This window comes from Haliaeetus leucocephalus, unplaced genomic scaffold, assembly GCF_000737465.1.
Source record: "Haliaeetus leucocephalus isolate CR32 unplaced genomic scaffold, Haliaeetus_leucocephalus-4.0 Scaffold932, whole genome shotgun sequence".
NCBI lineage: Eukaryota > Metazoa > Chordata > Aves > Accipitriformes > Accipitridae > Haliaeetus > Haliaeetus leucocephalus.
In genome coordinates, this window is record NW_010973368.1 from 9909611 (window position 1) to 9932581 (window position 22971).

At 34.6% G+C, this 22971-nt stretch overlaps 1 protein-coding gene across 1 annotated transcript in view; it reads right to left on the bottom strand.

Annotated features, from left to right (window-relative positions):
* EML5 (echinoderm microtubule associated protein like 5) overlaps window positions 1–22971 on the bottom strand; it is a 99353-nt gene that overhangs the window by 55548 nt on the left and 20834 nt on the right. Inside the window, exons 6-13 of the mRNA XM_010584013.1 lie at window positions 18887–19022; window positions 15761–15962; window positions 14529–14666; window positions 13508–13764; window positions 10565–10777; window positions 8482–8649; window positions 6554–6660; window positions 6052–6170 (exon numbers count right to left, since the gene is read on the bottom strand). Coding sequence (XP_010582315.1) covers window positions 6052–6170; window positions 6554–6660; window positions 8482–8649; window positions 10565–10777; window positions 13508–13764; window positions 14529–14666; window positions 15761–15962; window positions 18887–19022 — 1340 coding nt within the window. The remainder of the gene's footprint in view (window positions 1–6051; window positions 6171–6553; window positions 6661–8481; window positions 8650–10564; window positions 10778–13507; window positions 13765–14528; window positions 14667–15760; window positions 15963–18886; window positions 19023–22971) is intronic.

Below are 22971 nucleotides of genomic sequence, written 5' to 3' on the forward strand. Positions count from 1 at the left end.
TGTGATTAAGATTCAGTACCCCATAAAAACCAAAGGTGGTATTTTCAAAAAGGCTAGGGTCCTACGCTCAGAAGTAATTTAAGAGGCTCAGAAACCTAAGAACCATTAAACAAACAAGCAAGTTTTAAATTAGTGTTTTTAATAATGCTATGCTTGCCAGTCAATGGAGACAACATTTAAAAATGTGTAATTTAAATTTATTCCTTCCTTTCTTCTGATATAAACAATACTCCATATACTCCTGACACATCCTGTTTCTATGCTATTAATTCCCCAGCTAACCTCTTTCTGTTCCTTCTTCTGTTCTTACAGATATTCACTACATCAATTTTTTAATTCTTCTACAAAGATGCAGGTTTGCATCTGGTTACATTTCTGGTATATTAAAAAAAAATAATAAAAATCTGGTTACATTTCTAAATATATAGTTAAATTTACAGGAATGGAATGTCACTTGAATGTGTTTGAATCAGCCATGAATTATGTTTATTTAGGGATCATAAGGCTCTACGTAAGTATTTTTGCACCCAACTTCTAATTGAACTAGTTGAAAAAAAGCCCTGAAAATGATCAGTAAGTCATTCTTGGCAAACAAAATAACTAAACTTTCACCATCAGCAACTGCAAGCTCACAGAAATCTCTAATGTCTATGTTACACTTCTCATGATATTAATTTCTTTGCTTAATTAAAAGCATATATCATCAGAACAAATTACATTATTTTTTAAGAAGAAAACAAATGCAGGATCTTTTTGCAATAGTGCAGGTGTTTAAAGTATCACATAAGAAAAAGATGCATCTGTACACATACCAGTAAGTGTCATACACAAAATGAATGGGATAACATTAAGATTACTGCATACGAGACACTTAAAAGGTTTGAATGACACACAAATTATGCAGTCCAGTAGAAGTCTTTCATAAAATTATATATAGCTTTCCTTGCATACATGGTGCAACCATATGCACTGGTCAAGTAATTAATCTTTAAGACAGTTGACCAACTTTAGCTTAATGAAGACTATTCTGAAAACTCCAGCTATGGATCCATATGGATCCAGACCTATGCATTACTGGAAAACAGCACATACCTGGACCAGGCTTGAACAGGCTGTATTTCTGTTGGCTCACCTACACTACATGCAATGGTACTTATGTCAGCTCATATGTGATTAGAGAAAAATTGCTAAAATCATCTCACAAAGTTATTAAACAGACCAGTGAATGGTCCAAGTCCATTCCTCCCCAGATGCAGAACACTGCATTTCCCCTTTTTGAAGTTCATGAGATTCCTCCCTGCCCAGTTCTCCAGCCTGTCCAGGTCACTCTCGATGGCAGCACAGCCATATGGTGTACCAGCCAATCCTCCCAGTTTTGTACTGTCTGTGATCCTGTGTAGTCTAAAGCTGGGTCTCATTAGATCACGAACAAGCAAAGTGAACTTCTTAAACCAGCAAAAACTGTGATAGCACAGAAATAAAAACTTTTAAATGAGTGTCCTTCCAACCCACTGTTTAGATTGGCACTCACAGGCAGGTTCTTAACTTCAGGTTTGGTCCCAGTCCAGCAACTTTTCAGTGTCTCCTGAGTTACTGTCCCTTCAGGGTCTCTAGAAAAATCTCTGTCTTTCCACTAGGTCTGAGGCTCAACTATATGTCTGCTCCCTGCTCTTCTCAAAGTGATCAACAACTTAGACTCACCATACAGGTGTAGACTCTTCAGTCAAGCTTCACTTTCCCTCCACCCATATCCTGAACTAACAACTTCCCCCAGCGGCAACATGTGCAGATGTTTTGAAGCTGATTTCTGCCTGACCCAAAATGCTGCCTGCTTGCCCTGCCTGGCTGCACCCTTTGATGTCCAGCCACTAGTTTTTAAAGGGACATAATATACAATGACCTACAGTAACTATGAAGAGAGAAAACAAAAATAACCTATCACAGTATGCAAATTCAACAGTTTAAGGACATGACAACATTCAGTGAGGGGCAGGGATTATAAAGGCAGGCACAATGCCAAAAATGGTATCTGGACCTATCGCTGCTCAGATGTCATTTTCCTGTGCTTCACTGCACTGTGCTCTGTTAAAAATACTGGATTTCCTTTGCAAGCACAGAATAATTAAAAAAGTGCTGAATATGCACCCTAATGAGCATATTTTAAAAAGCAGCTACAAAAATATGTATGCTGAAAGAAATAATGCTTTAGAAATACTGAACATTAAGCAATTTCTTACAAGCTTAGCAGTCACCTACAAAAGTAAAAAGCATTAGGACAGCAAACGGGTCTCCGATCCTTCTACCTGCAACCCAGAAATTCAGAATTTTCCCAGCTCTCGTCATAACAATTGCCTATATACCCTAAGTTAAGCACAGTGAAACTGAGTACATTAACGCCATATATCACAGGACCACCCAAAACATCCAAAATGTATCTAAGATGCAGGGAAATAATAGTTCTCTTTACTCGTATCTATGACTTTTTATGATCAGAACTTTGGATTTTAGTTCATTTCCTCCAGTTATAAAAAAACAGGTGTACAATCAGTTGTTTACAATTAAAACAAAATGTATTTTGCCAAAACATCACACAGTGCGAAGACATTTTGTAACCCAGTTAAACACATCTGGTCTTTCCCACATGCCAGTTTACTAACTCCCTGAATATATAGGTACTTTTCACTGGAAGCATAAAGTGATGGGCTTCGACAGTTCAAGCACAGATGAAAAGAAGCATGTTTCAGTGTACAAGATCGTTCCCTGAGAATATGCTACACAGTTCCAAAATATTTACAGCTCTGTGTTATTAAACCAATTTAGAACTGAGATTATTAGCTAATCTTAGAAAAAGCACAAAGAGAAACAATTTCTTCACATGCAGAAAACAAACCACAGAAGTAATTTACAAGGCATCTTGATTAGCAGCTAGAAACTAAATAATGAAAGCAAGCTCTACATCATAGCTACTGGATAATATATAACAAGGCACAATAAACATAACACTGCATTCTGCAGCAGTTGGTGTTTTCAAGTGGTCTTCAGTAACAGCTAATCAAACCATCAATCCAGGACTGATTCAAGTTAATACAACAGTAACTTTCAGAAGAAAAGATAGCTACCTCGATGCTATGTAGGAAAAAAAATTTGCCATTACCAAGGTCATGAAAAGCAGAGACTGGATTCAGTTTGAGATCAAGACATGTAAACATAAGATGTTCACATGTGTGTTAGATATATTAACACCTATATTTTGATCAACAGTGTTCTAGTCAATACAGTCAATGAAACCTGCAGGGCTACTCAGCTGACCAACCATCAGCATTTAATTTTACTTGAGCCAAATCACTCCTCATGCTCCACTGACTACTGACTGGATCTCCATTGACTGTGACAGAAGTTTAGATACACACATAAAACCACCTACTTTTAGGCACACAATTGTAAATTCTTTAACCTGAAGTTGGATCCTACCCACACTTGCAAGTTACACATCTATAGCCAACTAAGGGGCAACGTCACAAATAGTGTCCTCTCTGGGAAAAGAGTCAATGTCCATAGTTTGTCTGATGCTGTAAGAGTTTCAAAATTTGTATGTTCTTCAAAGTACATATGGGAAATTTCTGAACGTAGTGCAATCCTCCCACAGAAATCTCCAGAAGAACCAAATGTCAAACTAAACATGGCTGAGGTCAGAGTCTTTAGCACAAAAGTAGAGTTCGGTTTGTTGGTTGGGTTTTTTAAATACTTCCACATGGCAATAGTGTTTTCTCAACAGGACCCACTCAGAGCTTACTCCCTTCAGATGTTATTTGTAGGTGTTTGTAGCCATGTGGTAGGAATCCATGCAAGGTGTCGTAAGACTCTCATTTAAGAGCATGAGAAAACCCATGTCATCTTAAAACCGTAACCAAATTTCATCTTATGATAAGGTCAGTTCAACAAATATCCTGAAACTCAAACTAGATTTTGCTTAAATCCTTTGAATATTAAAAAAAAAGTAAAAATATCACTCTTGTGAGACCAGCAGCATAGCTTTGAGAGAATACAGGATATAAGTATTACATTTACATCCTTATTCCCTGCCAGCCAAAAGAAAGTATTATAAGCATTGAGTCTGAGAAAGGGGGTCCTCTGAGTATCTCAAAAGATGTATCCTTTTGACGTTTCTGAACCACCACCACTTCAAAGACATGGCAGCAAGAAAATACAGGAATAGTCAAAAAGAGGCCAAACTAGTACACCACTTCAATACGTTCCTGATCATGACTGCATCAGACCTCTTAGCGAAAGCTGCACTCAAAGATTAACCTGTTAATAGAAGTTGCTTTTTCATCCGTATCAGTCAGTGGCTGGCTCACACACTCAGCATTATTGTTTTTATCCCCTTCCAAAACAGGAAGTAACCAGAAGTTTAAAAGATTTAGTACAGGATATGAAGAGATTTTTAAAAGTTCATCTTTCAAGGCAGTTGACAAATTCAAAACACAAAACCAATGTGCTCAAAAACAAAGGGAAAAGAGCTTCCTATTCCCCTAGTTCAAAAAAGCACCACTTTTTACACTTTCAAGGAACATCCAAGACATTTCCATTGCAGCTAAAGAAAGACGAAGCAAAGCAGACTTCCTGAATCAGAGAATATGCCTATTACTCACTTGGATGTGGGTCACTTTAAAGTTAACAGCCTGGACATTGAGAAAAATCTGTTGTTCAGCATGGATTCTTCATTAGTTTCCTTGATGCCCATTGGGTAACCAGACAGAACTCAACTGGACATTCTACTTCTGGTCATTCCTGGATATTCTGGTCAAGCTTCACTTCTGTTGTGAAGGAAATAACAATAATCCCAAAGATCCAGGGCCCTTGCTTGTGCTACATCTTCTTCAGGATCATTTGGTTTGATTCTTAGACCAAATTTTAAAGACTACATATAGCTACCCACCTTAATGTATTTTCTACACAGATATAAAAATCTTCAACTGAGAATTCTGGAGTGTCAAAAATAGAAATAAAAAACCAACCCTGTACCAAGCTTCCCAGTTCTCATTATTTCCAAAGCTACTCCTCAGACTCCAAGCCGGTCTACAGACAAAATTGCTGAGTTGAATGATTAATTATTCTTAGTCAATTCATTTGTTAAGCATTCCATGTGGAGCCCTTCTAAAATTGTTTGTGTCATTATAAAGATAGATAGTATCAGTAACTTATTTGTGCATTTAGTTATCTCTAAAAAGAAGTTGTATTCCTGCAAAGGGGTATGTTTTGAGCATTACCTGATTTCCAATGCCTTAATTTAATAAAGGCTTTGTGTTTGCTTTGTATCAAGCAAATTTATATTTCTGATCATTATTGTAATGTAGTAACATCTACTGCCAGTTTGCTTTAAAACATCACACCTTTGTTCTCATGACAAAGTCTTCACTTATGAAGAGTTATGGGAGACTACCAATCCTAAAGACAAAATCATAAGATTTCAAGGACGTATCTGAAAGTCATTTTGTTACTCAAATCAGCACAAAAAAGAGAATGAAACTGAATTTTAACACACTTACAGGACCTATTAAGAATTAAATTTAATTCCTAAATGGAGGAACATGTAAATTGTTTCAGATTAGGTACAGTTTATACTTTTTTTTTTTTTTAATAAAACACTGATAGAAAGACCACTTAGCACAGAACCCAGTCATCTGCAGCTACACCAAGTTTCTGTCATAGCTTCCAAAATAATACACCAAAGAGAGCTATTACTTTCCAGATACTGAAAAATACAGGTGATAGGCAAATATTGTGTTTAGTCACTTCTATTCAAATAGTAAGTATCAGCTAAAGTTTCAGTGCAAATTCACTTCAGAATTCATGTTCAGAATCGGTCTAGCTTGGCATTGAAGCTTTCTATTAATTTAGTGTACATTTATTTTTACAGAAACAAATAAAAACAGTAAATCACAAAGCAACTGACCTAAAAGTCTTTCATCAGATTATTAAATTATAAACACCAATCTACAAAACACAAACAGCCTGCTTGTATATTTTAAAGAATCCTAGTTTTCATACCCATGAACAAAATGTAATCTTATACTGTTCCCTGGAGCTCGCTCTCGTCTCTTAGAAGCTGCACTTTTTCTTTTTTCTTTGCATTGCTCTTTAAGCTGAGGTAGATCTTCTTTGTAAACCTTTAAGAAAGAACACACTTATAAATTAAGAGATTCATAAGAAAAGCATGTTTCTGAGAATTCAGCCACAGTTATCATCCACAAAAATGTTATACTGACATCATTGAAAAAAAATCTCCAATAACTGTAGCTGGTTATTGTACAGTGTAACTTGTTTTTGAATTACAACCAAAACTCTAATAGAACATGCTAGGAATACATGTAATCACTTTTTTTTCTCTATCGTATCTTAATATTTTGAATGCATCAGATAATAACAATTCTAAAGGTCTTGGTCTGTTCCTCCTCAGCTCTCAGTCTCCCCAGTTTTCAGTTTTCAACAGGTCTTTATGAAAGACCAACTTAAACCCTGGGAGGCACTCCATTAAAACTAAAATCTTTACCTGTCGACGATAGGTGATCTGTGTCTCCTGTTCAATTTCAGAGTCCAGCTCTGGAACATCAGACTGATCTGAATCTGACTCATCACTATTAGAATCAACCAGACTCTCTGCCACCAAGAAAAAAGAAACAGGAAATGAAGCAACCTAAATTACAAACCAGAAAGTGTTTGAAGTAACTGCTTAATGCTTCTGATTTGACAATATATGCTTATATTAATAACTACAACATAAACTGCTAATAATTGACAGGCTGACAGATCAATTCTGCTGATACAGTAGAAATAAGCCAACTTGTAAGTATGATCATTTTGTTTGTTTGTTTTGGGGAGCTGGTTAGTTTTCATTCATTCAACTTATTTCATCAACATTAACGTTAGGCGCAAAGGGAGAAAGAAAAGAATGAAGTAATGAGTATAAAGCAGAAACTAAGACGTGCAGAAAACTAACAAGAGAAGTAAAGGGCTCCAAAGAGAAACATGGTTAGGCAAGGCATTGATATAAGTAGCAATTCTTCAGGTACATTAGGGGAAAAAAAAAAAATCGTATACGGGAAGGAAGTGGTAAAATTTTTGGTGACTGTGGAGAAAAAGAGTAGTCATTTGATGTTGCTGTTTTACATCTGGGGAAAGCCAGATAATGTTGTAGCACAGAGTTTCATTCCAACAGAAAGTGAAAAGAATGCCCTGGCTGATAAATGATTTCTGGATCTTTCTGCAACCTTTGATTGAATGTGGCACATTTTTTGATTAAGAAGCCAGACACAAAATCAGCATAGAACACAAATGGATTTTAAAGTATCTCAAAATGTAATTACAAAGAGAGAATCACCAATCAGTAAGAAATGTTTCTAGATGTATGCAATAAAAAGCAATCTTTGGAGCTATACTACTTAACATTTTTATCAGTGATCTAGAGAAAAACAATATTGCTATCAATAAAGGTAGCAGATTACAGAGTTAGAAAAGGCATTAACAGGACAATTATCAATCGAGTGACAAAACAGATGTACGTTGCACATACTGTCAGATAGCTAGAAGTAAGGTTATATATCCAGGAACAAGGAATCTAAACACTTCATATATAAGAATTTTATCTTGGGAAGCAGTAGCTAATGAGAAATTTGGCTCATAGGAAATAATTAGTTGAAAATTAATTCATACCATGAAGGATCAAACCAATTAAAGGCATTTTGGAGGCTTCATCAAGGAAATTAAGAGAACTATTGCTTCTTTCTGCATTTCTGACAAGGCCAGCACTGAATCAGCATTCATTTCTGATACATTTTCAACTGATCTTAGCAATTCAAGGGTGAAACAGCCTATTTCACTGTAACTCTATATACTTATTTCCCCAAAGGACTCTCTGAATTCTTTAGGAATTTCCAAGTGAGGCACTCAGTTAATTGTTTGATTTCGGGAAACTCAGTCATGAGAATAATTGCTGTATTAATCACTGGTTGAAACATGATCTATATTTTTTTTCCAAATATTCTGCTATTAATACTCTGCTTTAAAAAAAAAATCAATTACAATGCTTAAATTATCATCTAAATACTTCAAACTTTAATCAAAGGAGTATATACATCTTTTTTGTCCAGTGACATCTGGGCATCCAGTTGTTGTCAATTTAGTAAAGGATGATATGTATGGAATTCATAAATTCATATCTATGATCTGAACTTTTAAATTTTCCCTTTGCACAGGGAACACAGTGGTGAATTTTTCTCACAGTCTTGCTAGACTGAGCGTACAAGGGTACAGGCAAGTATTAGGCAACACTATCAGGTACTTCAGGCATCTGCAAAGTTTAAAGAACAACAATTTTGTGCAGACTGAAAATTTTAAATATTTATTTCTATACTTGCACCAAATAAATTTACTTCTCTTTTAGCCTCCCCTCCTCCTCTTTTTTAAAAATAAATTACTTACCTTGGGGTGCTATATGAAGAGAATCCTTCAACTTCCGGTCAGGGACAAATTTCCACTGAAAGACAGAATGATCAGCTCCCCCAATGGAAACAACCCACTGGTGATCATGCGACCATCTGACATTTGTCACGTGAGCAGAATGACCAAGATATTTTTTAAACTTTGCTCCTAGAACAAGAATAAAAATGTCTTTCAATATATGTGGAATAAATGTTTCAGAAGCACCTTAGGAAAACATATCAAGGAACCTTTATAAAAAGTATTAATTTAATTAAGATATTTTAATTACTAGTGATATTTTTATTAATAGCAGCAGCTTTTGGTAGTATTCAAAAATTTTTATCTGTCTTTAAAGATAAATTTTTAAATTTGGATTCCAGGATATAATAGCTTTAAAAAGTCAGACGCAAAGAGAGAAAACATATGATAGTGATGTATGAGGTGTACTAAAGGAAGATTTTAAAAAAAAATTTATTGTATTAATTTTATGTTATTTTTTACAAACCAAGATTTTGCCAATTATTATTTCTACATTGAAAAGATGCAATTATTTAAGTGTTAAATGATGTATATTTAGCTCTATGAAAACATTCCCATATGTGTGCTGGTTCCCACCGCTTGTGCAATTTGAGTGCTAAGCACTTCTAGCAATTCTGTCCTCACACCTTTAGTAATAGTAGTAGCAGCAGTGGTAGCAGTAGTATAACTACATCAAGTTAATGTTTTCACTAACTACTACATAATTACAACACAATTATTGGATCAGTTACTAAAAAGAAGTTCCTAACAGCACTCTATTATACAGATTCTTGTGCCTTTTCTTTTGTTTTATAATCCCAGTGCAAAATGGGGGATAAAAGGGGAACAAATTCAGTCTCTTTCAAATGGACAGAAGACTTTTTTAAAGAATATATTTTTTTATTATCTCAGGTACCAATAAAGCCTTATCACTTTAAAAATAAAACTGGAAAGATTGAAATGAAATGTTTTTTAATATCACCTTTGACAAAAAGAGTTGAAAAAACTATGGGGAGTATCAGTCATTTAAAAAAAAAATAAAATTCTTTAAGCACATACTGCTTGAAGACATATCCTAAGACCCATTACAAAGATTGTGTGGTTTTAGCCAGCATTAAACATGCAGTGCTGCAAATTGCAATGATACAATGGTGCAACTTTTTGTTTCCCCTTGCAAAACAGAGATTTGATCTAGTCCCCAGGCAAACTTTTTAGGTTAAGAGGACTCTTCTTAAAAGCTAGGGAAGGTTTCACAGGCTTTCTCTGATCATCATCATCATCATGTTACCAGCTCCAAGACAGAGATCTCTGCTACTGATAATTTGTTACAGTTCCAAGTTGAATGATGTCTAGAATCAAGTTCTTCAAACAGCTCTGAAAAAATGAAGCTTTCTCATTGAAAAAGATCTACATCTCTCCCCTGTTCATTCAGTCCTGAATAGTAAACTTGAAAATTATATACCCTGTTTTAGGCTTCACTTTTAAAAATTTCACATGAGATTTGTCCTTATTGCTAGTAAATTTTTAAGGAAAAGTGTGTTGGAAAAGTTTTTAAACTTCAAATAACGTACAGTGGCATACTCTGATTACAGGACCAATTTGCTGTTCACTTATTAATTGCCTCTAATAATTTAGAAAGTTATTTTTTCTAGTTCCTAGCCCAAATCTCTATCACAGATCCAGAGGAAGGAAGAAAACTACTTGAAGACCGAAGTGAACTAATTAAAGATACATATCTCATAAAAGGGTACATATTGCATCGCCTTGTGAAATTCTACTAAAAAAAAAAAAAAGAAAAAAAAGGAGAACTATTTTACAAAATAAAATCTATGTAAAACTTTTGGCTACCCTATTCAAAATGCAAATAAATTACTGTTACTATTACAATGAATACCAATACAATACACCAGCCTATTATTGTTTTCCACCTTTGAGCTCAAACTAAACTTCGAAGAATAAATATTGGCTATTTATATAATTTTCAAAACCCCAGTTTTCTAAAACCTTTTTCTTGAATAACCAAAACTCAAAAATACGCATTTATAACTGAACTTAAAGGTACTACCTTTTCTTAGACATGGGTATCGAAAGAGCTTTACTATTCCGTAATCATCAGCTGTAACCATAACTTGCCCAATAAAATTTGCATCCACAGAATTTATATCATTTATATCTGAATATTTGGGCCAGATTCCATTAACTTCAAGGCCAGAAACACAGGTCCATGACGCCCACTGAATGCCTTTTAATTCCTCCTTGTTTGTTACTTCTTTTCCACCTAAGACAAAAATAAAGAGCTATTTTTCAATATTCACTTATGCAATTTTAAAGAATGTAAAATTTCTTAAAATTCTCCAGAAATCAAATCCAAGTGAGACAGAATTAAAAACTAACTCCTAAAACTGTCGTGATCTAATATTCTCTATTATGACCAACAGTATCAGTAGTAAGGCTTCTCCAGACTACTTAACAGAAGATCAAGGGTTTGGTACGTTATGGTTTTTATTATTTCTTGACATCTGTTTGAGGCTGTGTCATTTTTAAATGTTTATCAAAAAATACATGTAGCCATTCTAAGATAAAGTTTTGAAAAATTTTGTTGCTGAACTATTCTAGAAACCTGGGCTGTTTAGAGCAAAACCTGAAGAACTCATTTCTATTTGGCCGCTGTAAACTACTGAAAATACCAATTCTATGCTTAGATCCTTGATAAATTATTTCACATCAGCTCTAGCTGTAATAAGGTTCTTCCAATCCCACAAAGTTTCATGTAAGAGCTTAAGTACTGAGTCAGACCAAAGGCTCATTTAATAAATACTGTTTCAGGAATGGCCAGAAGCAGAGTGCAGGAGCAACACAAGAACAATGCAAGCAAATGTAAAAGTTGTGAGTCAGACTGAGTGTGCAACTGCAGAACCTTAGCAGGACACTGCCAACAACTCACCTCTCAGTCTTCAGTGGTAACAAAATTGAAGGCAACTGGGCTAGGTTTTTTCCTGTTTTCTTATTGCTAATAGGATTCTGACTAGTGGGAGGGGATAGGATGGGATGTAGGGGGGAGCAGCCAAACATACTGTAAGGAGGTATGTTTTCAACAGAGGGCTAGGGCAAGGGAGAACTCAAGTGGACTGGAATAAACAGAGTAAAGAACAGCCACAGAAAAAAGATAAAGCAAAATGGCAGATAAATCAGAAAGGAAAACTTAAAGAAAACCCAAACAACCAACCAAAAACCCCCATACTCGAGGAAGTTTAACTACTATGTACCCCTCCAAAATCTGGAAAGGAACTCAAATGCCCTGTTTGAAGATCCTTCAGCTCTGATGAAATAACTGCACCCTTTGACAAGGTTTACCTTGTAATCTCTTTCAATCACTAATCCATGTAAACGATGACTACTAATACTGGTTATATCCGTGACAAACTCCTACATCTCTTGTATCAGGCAACTGCAAGTTCTTTACTCATTTATAGTGGAATTTCAAGTGTTATGTGATTCCAATCATTATTTTGAAATATTTAGGAGAATCCTTTAACTTCACTGACTTTGCTAAACTTTTTCATAAACAAGCTTTCACAATCCCACATTCTAATATATCAAGAAACTCCAGTCTGAAAGCTGCCTATATAACTTCAAATTGCTCCTCCTGTGTGTATGTATTTGTTACAGTCTAATTAAATTCTCAATATCTTTTCTTACATATCTTCTGTCTCATTCAGAGCAAAAAATCAAACTTGTGCATAGAATAAATTAGATGCTTCAGCAAAGATAGTCACAAAAAGCTCCATGGAACTATGAATAATGTACAGCGCAAAGCATAAATATTGCGTAACAAATGAAGGGACAATATAGTAAGTGGTGATGATAATAAATAAATACTAGAAATACCATGAGGGGGGAAAAATATAGAATGATATTATATAAAGAGTGTATACACACAGAAGAAAAGTCAAATCTTGTGACAAACACTGTCCTTGACATATTGTAATCAGGACTACTTAAATTTGAAGCTTTAAGATATATGTCCTATGGGCGTATGTCCTCTGCAGAGGGAATTGTCTTGATGAAAACTGTTTCAAGAGTATGGGACAGTTCAGTCAAGTTTTCAAGACAGTGTTGTCTTGAAAATATTTACAATAATGGGCTTGTCACATACTTTGAATCTGAAAACTGTATTTTAGTATTATCTAATATACTAATTTTCTTTAACAGTCCCCTGCCATAAAAGAGAAAAGACATATTTGAATTTGCGTTATCAGTAGACTGCCCAGCTAAATTTCATTTGGTTATTTTTATTCACTTTGAAGGTTGCATGATTGAATCATATATGTATCACAGCTTCAATATTCTTTTGCTTCCAGTGAGTAATTCCTAACATTCTGGCACCCTTATATCAGGTACTCTTATTTTCTCTACAGTTACCTAGTCCCATTATACCTCCAAATTCATTTGCATTCCAATTGTTTCTATTACAAATTTCTCACTGTAAAAGCTTTTTTAAGTTCCTCAGTTCTGCTGCAAACATAGTTCTAGAAAACTAGATGACTCTTCCAAGATGCACCATATTGATATTTCCACACATTTTGAAAACCATACAGTGCAAGCAAATGATAATTCATTTAATATCCAAGCTGAATAAGTACAAAGCTATTAAGCTACTGCAAAATTGAATTTGAATGCAATATTCTTCTTTTTCTAAAAAAGTGGGAGCAAAAATTTTGTTTTGAGAAATAAAATAAATTATAAGCCAGCATCTCTACCATGAAAAGATGCATTATAAAGAAGAGTAAACATATAAGGATAAAAATATTTAAGTAACTTTGCCAGAAAATGCTATACTTATATAATAATTAATCAAATACAGCAAGTATTTATATGAACTTAGAAAAAAACTTCTCTGTAACCCAGTGCTTTGAACCAGGATCTGTATTTGGCTGTTTTTACAAAACTATTATACACTCTTTCTGTAATAAGTGAGAAATATCATAAAGTCAACTCAGAATCTTACTTGGCATTCTGTAAAAAAGTCTCTTTCCATTGCCATCATTGGTCTGTAGGTATTTACTGTCCGAAGACCAATCCATATGGGTGATGAAACTTGAAGATCCAATACATTCCCCAACTTTCTTGTATCGCTGAACAACACCATATATATCCACAGAGCTGTCATTGGAACCAACAGCTAGGAAATTCCCATCTGGTGAATATTTCAGTTCATGAATAGCTTCTTTCCTGTCTTTGATATGAACAACCTCAGTCATATCTCTGTAGTATGAAAGAAAGCATGTCATAAGTATAGAAGAGCCTTATCACACTGTCAAGTACCCAGTTTTAAAAAATGGACAAAACTGTGAAATGATGAAGTGAACTTTACTATCACATGTGCAAACCCAACACTGCGATTTTTAGAGTTGGGTAGGGCTTCATGGCAAAAAAAAGAGAAGGGAACAGCGACACAAGAATGTGCTGCACTGGGCTAAGGGAGAGCGAACAAAAGGAATTGTTCAAGCTAGGTCTGCAAAAAAAAAAAAAAAAAAAAATTCATCAGGTAGATTACCACATCTTTATTCACTCAGGGAAGAAAACTTCACTGACATGAGACACAGATCTCATTTTCCCTTTGAAACTGTGGGATCACAGCAACAAGATAGCACTGGTTTTGTATGCTTGATGTGCTGGCAGCAGCATTCCAACACATGGAAACAATTTAGGAAGTAATGAAAATTTATTTCTTAGTAATTCAAGAATAATTAATAGAGCTAAAACCTAAAGTAAAACACTTCCTAGAACACTGCCATTCTTTGCAAATAGACCAATAAACTTTTTCATATGTATTGCTATGGAACAACATGAACACATGTAGCACACATTTAAAAAATTTGAGCACCCTCAAGACTTAAAACAGAAATGTAAGTGATCTACTCATATATGGTCACTACAGTGTCAATATACATACAATTTATAAAAGCAATTAGGTAACATGCTTGAAAGAGTTAATAACATACCTATTTTTAATTTTTGTAACATACCTGACTCGAAGCACAGTGAAAGAGCCATCCTTCATTCCAAGAGCAAGATGGATTCCATCGGTACTAACTGCAGCACAGCGAATGGGTTCCTCCATATTGCACCGGGCAATCAGAGCATGGTCTATTAAACTCCAAATTCTAAGATAAAGTAATAATTACAAATGTAAGGAGTGGTTTGTAGCTGTGTCATAGATAGCATGAAGCCTGCAATTTCTGCAGAACGCTGGATGTGGTAGTGTCCTATTTTAAAATAATTTTCCACAAGGAAAATCTAAGACAAAAATGTGAATTTTGCATACAACAAAGAATATTCCTATATTTAAAATAGTGAGAAGATATCTAATGAGAAAATGCAGGGACAGATTAATTTTGTTTGACTTTCTGAATATAAAAAGAATGACAATATATGATGATATATACTTTTAGACCACTCTGAAAATTCCACTGTTTTAGCCAAGAACAACATTAAAGAACAGTTAAAGACTTTGCTTAGTAAGATATCCTTTCTTATTAACAAGTCATTATTCATAACTCCTTATATATAACTAGATAATATTATAACATGTAAGTTTTTACTACAAGATACGTTACAACATCTGTCATTTACAAGATATACCTGGCATTCTAGAGCATTATTTCAACATTCATAATTCAACTACTGTTTTGCTTAACCCTGCTACACTTAAGGTACTTAACAAAAATGCCAACACATTTAATTTCTCAGAACGAAAAGATGTTTTTGACAAAAAAAGATAAACTTGTAAAAGGGAGTAATTTTCTGGGTTTTCTCAGAATATAGATACTATTTACTATGCATACATTGTTTGATGAAACTCCCAAGCTAAAAGTTGATTCGCAGCATGTGAAAAAGTGAATACTGTAAGAGTAAAAATTGTAAGTTTTTAATAAAATTTTTTTCATTGTAACCTGTGAATGCTTAAAATAACTCCTGAATAGAAAACAGTTATGGGATACTTGTGCATGAGCGCTTAATGTTAGGATAGCTGAAACTTGTTCAAATTTTGTACATTTCATTTTTGTGAAATATACATTTCCACTATATTTTATTATGAGAGAGCACTAATTTCATGCATAACTTAACTGGTTCAGAAGCACTTCAATGCCACATTTTAATACCTTTAAAATGTATACATTTCAATTAGGTTATCTACAAAATGAGCTGTTTGTATAAAACTTTATGCAGTTAAAGAAACAAACAAACAAGATTTAACCTGACTGATCGATCATCACTTCCTGTCATTGCTAGCGGTTTTGTAGGATGGACAGCCAAAGCCCACAGCTCTCCTTCACAGTGCCCCTGCATTATCAGGAAAGGCTTATTACGCTCATGCACCACAATTTCAAAAATTTCACTGTCTTGTGTCCCGACGAGTATATGGTCTCCTCTCCAGCAAACACTTCTTACAGACAGACCTATAGAAGAGATTGTTACTGAGAGATACATCCTGTGAATTTGTGAAACAAAGGTAACGTAGCACATGACAAAACATAAAAGCAAGAAAACGTCAAGACATACTCATATACCTTCTTTTATTCCTCCATTTACTCCTTTTATCTATTCCATATAACACATACTGCCCTTGGAACATTTAACTTTTCAAGCTTAGCATTACAAAAATTCTAAAATAAAATGTGAGCCTTATTTTAATAAAGGACATGTACCTAATTCTTGTACTGCAAGATCTCTGACAAAGATAACACTGACATTTGCATCTGAAATTACACATTTAATGTCTTTAAATTTCAACATAGGTAGAAGACAATATAAATTACAATTTGTGATCAAACCATGGACCTTAGTACTAGCTAGATGAACCTAAATTACATAAGTGACAGAAGCATCAGTGGAACATGCATTATATGCAAGATGTTTGAAGAGCCTAATTCTCGGCAGCTTGCTTCTGAGATGCTCCCCCTAAAGCAGATCTTTGTAACATCTTAATAGTATCTGGAATTATTTTCCCCACTAAATAGAAAATAAAAATAAATCAAACTGAAACAACATATAAAGAGATGAAAGGGGTTTATGATGGGATTTAACATGCATTCCTAACAACTGAATTAGTTTCCAGGCTTACAGTGGAGGTGAGCACTCACAGGCTGCACTTCTTTGTAGATAAGGTTGGGAATAATAAAACAGAAGTTAGGACAGTTGTGCACTGAGAACCCAGTCTTAGGTGCCCAATTTTAGGAATATGCACCTTTTAAAACAGGCTGTATTCATTACATTCTGATAGCACAACTCAGTTTTGCCAATTTGAGGTGTAGATAACCAGATGGTAGCAATGCCTGACTTAATTCACTTTGCCTAAACACTGACTTCTGTGGAAAGTAGCTCAAGAGTGATCTTTGAAAAACTACTCTGGATTAGTATGTGAGATAAAATTGTATCTCTCAGAAGAGAGAAAGGAATATTGTAATGGTATGAGTTGATGTGCTTCTGAAAAATATTTTTAACTATGTAGAGGGAAAAGAATAGCCTTATGTTATTAAATTTACATTGGAAAAAAATTGCAAGACATGGAAGCAGCAAATGGGTGGGTTAGCAGGCCAGTCTGGTGCATCTGCACTGATGTTTTAACTCTGACAATGCTAGCTTTCAAAACAAAGCTCCAGATTGTGCCTACTTACTGTGCCTTGCATTACAACATAGCCTTCAAACACACAAATAAGACTCCCTCCATATGAAACAGAACTGAAAGATGTGCTTCAGGAGTGCACTCACTGCACTGCAACTGCAATACAATGTTCTGTCCACTGAACCAGACTAGAGATAACACCCTTCAAAATGCATATATATTGTGCTACTCTAACCCACTACACCAACTGTTTTGCTTTACAGATTTGTTCCTATTGTGCTGCGCTGATGAATGTAACCACCTTACCATTCAGCCCTATAATCTAGACATTATATGGTATATTGTCTACAGTGATTAAAAAATAAAGAAAGAAACAACCAGAATTTTTGATGAAGGATGATTAAGACACCTGTTTTAGTAATTTGGAACTCCTTATGGTGCTGGGAGATATTTTGAAAAACAATTTGACTTCTTGGAGATACATCTAGAGTCGACTAATTGCTCTACGAGCCATTCACAGAGATACAGAACTTGAGTATGTGCTTGTGGATAAAATTACCAAGAGGTGAGGTCTAGGAGCAGCAGAAAATGCAATTAAGAAAACGAGTAGAAGGACAGGTCATAAAGGCAATCCTCAAAAGGATACAATAAGAAAAAAGACTGAAGGGAAAAGATTCAGGAAACTAAACTTATTAAAGATAGGATTTTTAAAAAGCTATTAGCTCTGTCATGGGCATTTGACAAGTCAAAAATATGAGGATGGAGTTCACATAAGTGATCAAGAAGAACCAAAAGAGTTCATGGCAAGAGTCTGTTCCAAAGTAAAGATGACAATCTGGAGTAGAGAACAAGTTTGAGAGAATGAAATGGGGAATGAAACATAGCTTTCAAGTACATGCAACAGAGCTGAGAAACAGCAGCTGAGTAAATTTAAATTTAAATGAGAGTCACTGTACCTCAGGGCATTTAAAATGGAATGTATTCCATCTTGTTGCAGTATTTCACAATCTTGGTGGAAATGCCAAGTCAATTACAGAATACAAAGATTTAACTTGCAATCAGTTATCAGAATGCCATCAGACATTCTACCACATTGTCAAATTCTTGGCAAGATACTAGAAAATAACGAAGTGACTGTGGGCAAAGAAAATCAAATGCCAACAAAAGCAATATTGTAAATGACATTAGTGCTTCAGTATATGTTTGTATTCTTTTCCTGAATCACTGCAGCAACAATATCTAGAACACTGACAAAACATGCTATATGTAAACTGCTAGATGTAAAATTTTAGCATGACATAAACTGTAATTGAAGTCATAGGTATGTCAGCAGCATTCTAAGTACTACAAAACTGTAGATTACTTCCAAATACTTTTAATGAAAATTTGGATAACTAGCAAATGCAATTTCTGTACTCTGCTGTTTTACACTGTAGATCTCACCATCTCTTCTAAGTTGTCTTAAAGCATTACTGTTCCTTGTTAAAAACTGCTGTGCTACAGCAAAGAAGTGCATTTTATTGGTTTAAAAGAAAAAAAATTAAATCTCTGTGTTTACAACTTCATAGCATGTCATACAGTAACTTTGAAGGACTATGTGACCTCCATACTAGTGGGCATGATGAAATTCCTTTTCTAGCAAGAGTACATAGTAACACACGAGACAACCTTTTTGGTTTTTTGAAGTCTTTTCTTGTTCAAAACACTGGTACATTTCCTACCTTATCCGTAGGTCAAAAGCGACAAACTTCTTTTTACCTTTATATCCCTGGTCTGTTTCCCTGAGATCAATCACAGTAATTGGTTTAAAATTTAAGTCCCACAAGCGAACACAGCCATCCCTGCCACCAGTGGCAAACCCCTCTTCACATGCATTCATGCTGAAAATTCCTGCCTGAAGAGAGAAGAAAGTTATTTTTAACAAAATACACAGATTAGAGATACCAATACGGAACATGGAACTCTTGTCAATGCCAGCATTGATTGTCCTCCTGTCTTCTTACCTCTTACACTGTTGAAAATGGCATAAACATATGCAACTAATACAAGCTTTAAATATGAAAGAGTCAGAAATGGAAACAAACTCAAAACAAGCAGAATTCACATTCAGTGACAAACAGTAAGTTAAGAGAATTGCTGCAATACTGCTTTAATCCTGATGATGATGATTATAGTCATGTTGCTTCTTATCCCTAGAAAGAGGGCCTGGTCCAACTCTCACAAATATCAGCAGGAAGATTTCCACTGATCTCTGTTAGGCATGGTTCAGGGCCTTTGTTGGTATTACTCAGCTTCTATGCAACCAGGAAAAAAATATCTGGGATTTTTTTTTACATTTTAAGCCAAGGAAGATTGATTTAAAATTTAAGTTTAGAAGGAAAATATAAGAAAAAAAGTGATGACTTTACACCATTTAAAAATACATAAGCTCTTATTTTAAAGGTGGATATCAGGAAACAAAACCTAACACATTTTCTTTAACTCACTTGATACATGTTTTCTTCAGGATAACAAAGAGGCCAAGGATGATATATTATTAAAGAAAAGGTATTGCATCCACATAGCCACTATATCTGATGTAAACATGACACATTATCTAAATAGTATATACATTTTTTTTTAAAAAAGTACCTACACAACTCACTAGTCTTATTTTCAGAAGTAGCTCACGCATTTCAGTAAGCAAAGCTACTGAAAGGGCAACTTTGGCTAATAAGCCTATGAGAAGTTAAAAAAAAAATTGTTCTATATTTATTGAAAATATTTAATATTCAGCTATGACAAAAGAAAACAGGAGAGCATTGAAAACAATGGAAGGGAAAAATCTGTCTCTAACTCCTGTCCAAAAGAAGGTAGAACAGGCAATAACATACATATATCTTATATAACATTGTTCTGAAATTTTAGTCTTGTAAAGAAGTAAATGTAAAGTTCCAATACTTTCTTTGGTTGGGGGTCTAGATTTCACAGTAATGAAGCACATTAACCCCCAAAATGAAAGCAATTTGCAAAGGAGAGATTGGCTTTGGGGGGAAAATAAAGCTGTACACTCACAGAACAAATTAGCATCCAGTGTTGTGGCTTGTGAGAATTCCCAGGTACTCATTACTATTCTCTCCTACCAAGCTGTTTTTTCTTCTTAAATTATGTCTAAGGAAAATACCATAATGGACTGATCATAATGAAACATGGATTGCGTTTGCTTCTCTAGCATCAGGTAACAAGGATGTAATTTTTTAAGTTCAGAAAAAAAGAAATCTCTCAGCTTTCACAAAAAAAAAAAGCATATTATTACTAGACTGTCAAATGACAATCAAAACTGAAAGACTAGGGTGACAGAACTCAAATTTTTTGATGTGTCGTGTCCATCGTCAGGATATAGACTTGTTAAGACCAGCCATGTTTTCAGTAGTATGTGCCTAAACAGAATGTAGTGGAATTTTATGTGGTAAGCAGATTAGAAGGCTAACTCCCATTATCTCTAACATCCTGAAAATCCTCTTTCTGTTCCTTTAGGAGCCTAGAGTTTTTTGAAAATAAAACCCAAACTGTGTTTGTTTCTCTGTGTGTGTCTGTCTGTTTTACTGCATTAACCTTTTAGCATCATTGAGCAAATAAAAGGCTAGAGGAATTTTGGTTCATTTTGTACCACATGCTGAATTCTGCCCAAGTTCTGGTATATTTAAATCTTTTAAAGCTCTTTTTGGAATGCAACCTTGATAATAGAACTATTCTCTTTTCTCTAATTAACTCCTGAAATCTATGATTTAATTAGTCAGTATTAAAAAAAGATTCAGACATTTGGTGATGTGGGAAGCTGGCTGAATGTTCTGAAGATAAGATCAAGTGGATCCAGGATTAATCTGTTTTCCATTTCACAGAATATCCTTATCTTGAAAAGGACATGCTGGTTGTCAAGGAGATTTGGCAGATGTTGTGTTTGCTCAATCTCTTGAAATGCAATAGGACATTCTCATTTCAGTCTATGTGCCACTGGAATAGAAAAATTAGATGAAAACTAGAAAAAAGGTCCCTTACTAATGGGGACTGTAAGTACCTAATAGAAGAAGCTGAGCTTAGCTATTCTTCATTTAATTGTTAGGCTCATATTTAATGGGGAAAAGCCAGATTCTTTACTCTGGTATCCTCGCCAGTCATAATTCTTCCACTAAATCTTTCTTTTTAGAAACTGTCAAGATTGTTAATGCAAATCAACTTTGGAGTCTCCATGCTTCTCTTAATCCTTCAGCCTGAAATTCTCATTAACATAATTTGATTGTTGATGGTCAATAGCCTTCTAGCACTAATGAGAGGCAAACAATTGTATTGACTTTGATCCAATTGAATAATGTCAGCAACAAAGATTGATTGTGCTCCTGAATCAAAACAAAAGGTGTAGATCAAAGTCCTCCATCTTAAAAGTTACGAAGTTTGACATACAGACTGCATGCTTCTGTTACAAATTTTTCATTACACTTCCTAAGGAACAGGAAAATTCTAGAAATAACATCTCAAATGGATCAGCAGTTTTCTCAGAATGCAGAATACTTCTTATTTTTCCAGTATAACCAGCTGGTATCACATCTGTGTTCCTCAAATTTGAAAAAAAGAGTTGAATGAGAACAAAGAAATAAATGCCCAGATCTACCAGAAATAATAATTGAAAGCTGGAGAAGTACAAGAAGAACTTGACAAAGATGGTCTCTACTGCATGAATATTTTGCAGCAATATGTTGCTGCTGGACCTGTCTTGCCTCCAATGTACAAAAATCAAGTGTTAATTTATCTAAATGCAGTTGTTTATATAAAATCCACCACACTAACTCTGACTATGCAATTCCTAAAACACATGACTGCAGTTAGCTATAATTAGGACCAAGCTTGAAAGATCATATGGATGACTTCAGAAGCAACTGAATACTACTGAGCAATATGGAAAACAGAGAAATTACACCAGTTCAGTAAGAACTCCAGTGTCTCCTTTTTACTCCTAGATACAACTCAGAACATAGATGCTAACATGTGAAGCAACACATGTTGGGGACTTATTCTAAGATATTGTCTCTCCCAATATATACTGCATAGTAAGGAAATGGACTGCAAACATTTAAGCTTGGGGTCAGTAAATTTACAGTGGAGAGCCACTACTGTGAAATTTAATCTTCCTATCTAACAAATCACCCATAAAACAGTTTAAAAATGGGCATATTACTATAAAAAAAAATTAAATAGTTGCCTATATGCCTCTCATTGGCTGAAATAAGCAGACAGATACCTTTCAAATTTATGACTAGTCTAAGCAGCAGGAGAAAAATACTGCATGACTTAATGTGTTGGTACATGAGACCAGCCTAAAAGCATTCATTTAAGTTCATTATATTGTTTCCATCTATATTTAATTACTATTCAGCCAACTGATATAGGTGTGCAATAGTTTTAACAGAGTGCCTGTTATTTAACCTCGAGCCTGTTATTTAACCTCAGTTTCTGACATCAATCCACACAACTTTAATGTGTACCTCTGAAAGACTACCTCAAAATAAATTATTCAGCTGCTGAGAAAGCATCTTATGTACATTTACTATGCAAGGAAAAGGCATAGCACACAAGAATCTTTAAAATGTACAGTGTTTTTAAATAAGCATGCTATTTTGTTTTAATACCTGAGTAACATCATGTATATATATCCTAACAGTCATGGACTACCTTGAATTTAGAACATATAAGATGATAAAATAAATAAAAGAATCTATCATCTGTTCTTTGCACTTACAAAAATGAGACATCTAGTAAAAGATTTTTTTTTCCAAGGTATATATTAACTTTCCACAATCAGATGCACT